Raw genomic sequence first — 6641 nt, forward strand, 5'->3', positions numbered from 1 at the left:
AAAATCTCAAAGATTAACAAAACACCATAAAGAATTTGTCTGATGCTCCTCATTTTTCAATATAATATAATTTATGCTTAGTTTTTAATGTTTCCTGTTGATGTTAAAACTAGCTTAACTATTACATTTCTTTTAATAAGATTGTCATCTCTAAGATTATTTGTAACAAAAGAGCTAATATTCTCCCTTTATTACATGTAAATGATTATTTTGTACATCTAGTTTTATCAGTTCTGATAATCTCTTAATTATAATTTGATATTCAAGATATAGGAAATATTTTAAGGTTTATAACTCAGGGAAAGTTGAGCTTGCAAAAAAAAAAAAAAAAATTATTAATTAGAAAGATAATAATTGTGAAAAGAAAACATACTTGTACAATTGATCAGTTCATCAAATAAATGCAATGGAAAAAGAGGTTCCCGTAGTTCTCTAAAATACAGTTTGAGCACACCAGCCACAGAGTTAATGTCACTAGCATCCACCATATCTATCAGGGGATCTTCACCTGCATTGAAAGAGATGATACTCATGAATAGCAAATTAGATTTGAACAGGTTTAATAGTAAAAAATGTACAATGGCTATTACCCATTCCACAACTGTTTGATTAAAAAGCAGTTTTATGACACAGTTTTGTTTAAAAATTGAAGTCAGATATTAATAAATATGAACTGATTTTAAATTATAAATCCAAGTGAAATAATTGTTGTACAGGAAGCAACTATATTTAAAGCACATACACAATGCAAATACATATATATGCATACATATCACCATTATCATTGTCATTTAATGTCCATCTTTCATATGTTGTATTGTTCAAAAGGATACAGCAGATGACTTGCAAAAGATCATGAAGTACAGCATTAATCAAATTGTTCTACAGAAACTTGGTGCCCTGAATGTAAGTGCTCAATACCTATATCATTTAATAATTGAAAAATTAGAATGTATAAGCATGGGGCATATACTGGATTGCCTCGTGCATATATGTTTAATCTAGGTGTACCTGCTGAAGAAAACTTCGCCTAGCAAATTATTTTATTTGCTAAAATAAGTTTGAAACCATGGTCCAGGAGATAGATGGTAAATGTTTTTATTTTTCATTCCCTTCGAAGTTTTATCCCTAATAGTGGTTTGGAATTTAGCTGTTCTTTCTAGCATGCAAGGAGTCCTATGATGGATGTCTCTTATGTGTTTAAATGTATACTGTATTTATATAAATAATATATAGTCTATTGACGAAATTTTTTTTACACGCTAGGCCACTGGTAGTAGAAATTTCTAATATTTCTTATTACTCTTGATATTATTATCATTTAATATATATATATATACACACACACACACACACATATACACACACACACACACACATATATATATATATATATATATCTGTTTTTCATACTTGTCTGAGTTGGACAGTTCTACTGGATCTGGGAAGTCAGAGTTTTGCACCAAGCTCTATTGTCTGCTTTGGCTTGGTTTTCTATGGCTGGAAGCCCTTCCTCATGCCAATGACTTTACAAAGTACACAGGATGCTTTTTACATAGCATCACCATTATGGAATGGGGGTCACCGAGTAACTTGCAGAACAAAACCCTTTTGACTGGGAAGAGCAGTTGTATTGGGGGCTTTGAGCCAGTTGATGAGAGGCTAAAGCATAATAGAGGGATAGAGATAGGTGTCTTGCAGTAGAGGTGATACATGGCTACTCCAGTTGGAAAAGAAAAGAGAGACTTAGAGAGAAAGGTAGACAAATGAGGGGGAAGTTTCAAAAGAGTATGAAGAGAGATGGTTGGAGATAGTATAGAGATGACTGTAGCAGTGATGGTGAGCAATATAGGAGTAGCTCAGAGAGTTTATGGTAGAAATGTGAGGGCAATGAAAGTGATAGAAGATAAGAGAGGTGCTAATGATGGAGTATAATAGAGGAGAAACAAAGCAATGGGTGAAGGCACAGAAAGAAGGTAATGGTGGAAATAGTTAGCAGGGTAGATAATGAGAGATGGAAGTAACATAAAGGGAGGGGATGTAGTATGGGCTTATGCTGTTCTTAGGGGATTACAGCATCAGAGTAGTACCATAGATAGAGAAATGATTAGTGTTAGGGGAGAAGGTGTAGGGGGAATGCTTGACACAACAGAGAGAGTAGACATCATCAGGGTCCTACATGTACAAGCATAACGAAGGTGATTTTAGGATATCGTTTCTGCTGTGGTGGACAGGTTTTCTTGAGCACAGCAAAACACCAATCATCTTGGTCCTTTGACATCTGCTCCATAAGGCTCAGTATCTTGAAATCGACCTTCAATACTTTATCCCATGTCTTTCTCAAGATCCATCCACTTTAAGCAGTTAGTATATCTTTTTTCCTGTTTTTGGCATAGGTCAGTTTATGCCAGAGCTTTGTGGGTCATCTTTTAAGGTGGATTTCTAGGTTTCTTTTGGCCTATCCTTTGGTCCCTTCCCACTAGCTGGTAATCGTGTCATTGCATTTCTTGCAGAGATATTGTTCCCCATGCACTGGACATGCCCTGCCAGCTGCATACCTCTACCCTTCTATTCAGTTATGTGATATTGGCTCTTCAATACATCTCGTTTGTGATTATGTTTTGTCATTTAATGCTCAGGATTTTTCAGATGTGTCTTTGTTGGAAAGTATTAATCTGTTTTCCAATTCTGGTAATACTCTTCTATGTGTCAACAACATAGGTTATTGTTGAGATAACAGTTAACCAGAGTAACCTTAATTTGGTTTGTAGTGTGAGCCTCTTTGATTGACATATTGATTGGAGTTTGTTGAATATTCCAACACCTTTGGCTACTTTTTGTTTTATGTAAGTTTTAGTATTGGCATCTGCTGTTTGAACACTACCTAGATATGTGAAATGTTGAACAACTTCTATCTTTTCCTCATTGATTGAGACTTCATGTATTTCATTGCAGGCAACTTACTATATTTTTGTTTTTGATATATTTACTCTCAAGCCAATCTTTTCAGCTGTTTCATCCAGGGTATTTGTCATAGTCTGCATTTTTGTGCAGTTGTTAGCAAGAAGAGCTAAGTCATCAGCAAAGTCTAAATCTGCCAGATTCATTCTTCTCCATTTTAAGCCATGTTCACAGGTATCTAAGGACTTCCCAGAATATCATCCAAGATTATCAAGAAAAAGAATGGGAATAGGGTATATATATATATATATATATATATATATGAGAGAGAGAGAGAGAGAGAGAGTGTGTCATTCAGTTATTAGGATTCATTAAGACTCAAAGCATATCAACATGTAAGACACCAAATATTGGCTAGGTATAATTAAATACAGCTAACAGTTTAATAATACATTATAAACATCAAATGGTGACCATATACTGTAGTTATGTAAACACCAGATCCAATTAATAACCACAATTCCACTCACTAGAGGATTTTTGGTGTAGTATTAATATAAAATAGTGACACACAAATTGCATCTAAATTAGCAACAGTTGTTTTGGTAGAACTTTATTCAATGTTGTCATAAAAAAAATTACATATTATTATGCAATTCCACCATCATCAGGTTTAAGTAAATCTAAAATGGTCAGCCAATGATATAGCTTACTTATATCGGGAGCATAGGTGATTTAAGAACATGACATTTTAGAGTTTTTTAATTATTTTTATGCCATTCATATTTCAGAAAATAATAATGGTAGACACTCAGCTTCCTTAAGAAATGAAGAGGCATGCTGTAATTGTGGCCTTAAAGGCTGAGCACAGAGATTTAGAGATAGCCCAGTTTTTAAAAGTTGCCAGATCTTGTCTACAAAGTTCACAAGGAGAGAAGCCTCAGATGGAAAAGTATCACCAGTATCATAATGCAAAAAGCATTCCCAATGCACTAATACAATCAGAACACCCAAATTTATTCAACAAGTTTGACAGATCATTGACAGAAATCCCAGAAAATCCATGAGGTCTCTTGCAAAAGATTTCAAAGTGTTAGAAATGTCTGTAAAGACATCTGGTACAAGTCTGATGTGATGAGGAGAGATCAGCTTATGTCAGAAAAAACAAGGGAAAACCATTTGATCAGATCTAAAAGGCAATTAAACAAAGTTAAAAACCCAGAAGAACATGACATCATTTACTTTTTCTCAGATGAGAAAAACTTTGACAAGGACCAGAAGATTAACAGAAAAAAATGACAGATGTTTATGTTCAGACCTTTCTGAAGTTCCAACAGTCGTGCACACAAAACATCCTACAACTGTCAGGGTTTCTGGAACCGTAAATAATGAAGGACATGTGATGTCTCCTAACTACTTTCCACAAGGACTTAGAGTTAACTCTGCTGGTTACATTGAGGTTCTGGAAACAACTGTCAAGCCCTGGATAGATACAGTATGCAACAGAGGGCCGGCCATACAACAGAAGGCAGGACTGTACGCCATCATATAAGGCTCAAGCAAACCAAGAATGGATGGTATGACCACATAACCCTTAACTTTTGGCCTCCAAACTCACCATATCTCAATTCATTGGACTACTATGTGTGGAGCATTGGTTGAGAGAGAGGTCAACCAACATCTCCATAACACCAAGGATTCTTTGAAAGTTGCCAGTCAGAGTAATATCCAATATGAACTAGGACCGTTTAATTTGAGCATATAGATGATTCAGATCTCACATAGAAGCAGTTATTGATGCTGAAGATGGCTACATTGAATAAGATTATAAAGAAGATAATCTACCTTAAATGTACAAACTTTTTCATTAATAAAGTTGTTTTCTGTTATTATATATATATATGACCAAGTCAGTAGCAGAGGTGGATCCTCTGTGAGTGTAGGTTGAGCAAAGTTCAGAAAGATCCTACCTCTGTTGGTAACTAAGGGCCTCTCCCTGAGGGTGAAAGGCAGATCATATGATGCCTGTGTGCAAACAGTCATGCTACACAGCAGTAGGACATGGGTTGTGACTGCTGAGAACATGCATAGGCTTGAAAGAAGTGAAGCGGGTATGCTTGGCTGGGATGTGCAATGTCAGTATGCATGAACAACAGCATGTAAGTGTCATGAGGCATCAGATGTGGTGTGCAAGAGAGATGACTGTGTTGGTATGGTCATGTGATGTGTATGGATGTGGACAGCTGTGTAAAGAGGTACCAATCTCTAACAGTAGGGGGTAGCTGTGGAAGAGGGAGACTTAAGAAGACATGGAATGAAGTGGTGGAGCATGATCTTCGAACTTTGGGCTTCACAGAAGCAAAGACTAATGACCGAGACATTTGGTGATATGCCATGCTTGAGAAGACCCATCATGCCAAGTGAAATCATAGTTGTGGATGTTGTCGGTATCACGTAACTGGCACCCATGCTAGTGGCACATAAAAAACACTTTTCAAGTATTGGGCATCATGGTGGTAATGAGGCGACGCCAGTGTTACAGAACTAACACATGTGCTGGTGGAATGTAAAAAGCACCTTTTCTGCATTGGGCCTCATAGAGGCAATGACAAAAGACCGAAACCTTTAGCAATATGCTGTGCTTGAGAAAAAGACCCATCAAGACAAGTGAAATCATAATCATGGCAGATACTGGTGTCACACAAAAGCACCCATTACACTCTCAGGGTAGTTGGTGTTAGGAGCGGCATCCAGTCGTAGAAACCATGCCAAATCAGACTGGAGTCTGGCGTAGCTTACCAGCCCTGGTCAGACTGTCTAACCTATGTCAGCATGGAAATTAGACATTAAATGATGATAATGAGATATATATACATACACAGACACACACAAACACACATATATGTACACACATGTCACTGTCGTCATTTTAACACCTTCTTTTCCATGCATAAGATTACAAAATCAGTCACAGATAAGAATAAATTCTATTCAGTTCTTTTCCATGCATGAATTAGTTACAGGAGACTATGTTGAAACTATAGCCAGATACATTTTCCGACACCAACACTCACCTGTTTCCAAACAAGGGAATAATTCCCCAGTCTTCCTCTGTGTAACCATGTCCAAGCAAACAGCTTGGACATAGTTACACAGAGGATGATAAACAAATGACATTGTGTGGCTTTTATTTACAATCAACAGACACAAATGTGAGATAAGGGGAAAATATGAATTCACACACACACGATGGGCTTCTTAAGTTTCTATCCACCAATTTCACTCACAAAGCATTGGTTATGCTGTGGCTATAGGGCTTTCCTATAAGTAGGTTATCTCCCTTGGCTAGACGGCGCTCCATGTAGATAATTAAACTTCCGGAGGCTAACCCACGCCATTGTTATTGTTTTACGTCTTATCATGAATATAAAGCAGCTTGATGATTCAGCTATCGAAGTACTTACTGTGCCTGAGTTAAAGAAATATTTAAGATTATATGGACAGTATGTTACTGAAAGAAAGGCGGACTTGATTGAAAGGTTGAAAGGTATAAAAATTCTGTCGATATGTCAACAAAGTAAATTCATCGGACGATAAGTCTGAAGTATCGGACGATACTTCAGACAGGAATAAGCAGAAGCTTATATCTCCTCTCGGTGAAGTATTGCCTGATCTAAAGATCTTTGTAAGTTGCCGAATTTCACAGATAATGACATAATTACCTCGTGCTACGGATGAAA

The 6641-nt window shown here is 36.6% G+C and overlaps 1 protein-coding gene across 4 annotated transcripts in view; it reads right to left on the reverse strand.

Moving 5' to 3' along the window:
• LOC106872494 (SLIT-ROBO Rho GTPase-activating protein 1-like) overlaps positions 1 to 6641 on the reverse strand; it is a 518762-nt gene that overhangs the window by 9053 nt on the left and 503068 nt on the right. For all 4 annotated transcript variants that reach the window (XM_052967274.1, XM_052967276.1, XM_052967275.1 and 1 more), the window contains one exon: positions 374 to 508. In XM_052967274.1, the coding sequence (XP_052823234.1) occupies positions 374 to 508 (135 nt within the window). The remainder of the gene's footprint in view (positions 1 to 373; positions 509 to 6641) is intronic.

This window comes from Octopus bimaculoides, chromosome 4, assembly GCF_001194135.2.
Source record: "Octopus bimaculoides isolate UCB-OBI-ISO-001 chromosome 4, ASM119413v2, whole genome shotgun sequence".
Classification (NCBI taxonomy): Eukaryota; Metazoa; Mollusca; class Cephalopoda; order Octopoda; family Octopodidae; genus Octopus; species Octopus bimaculoides.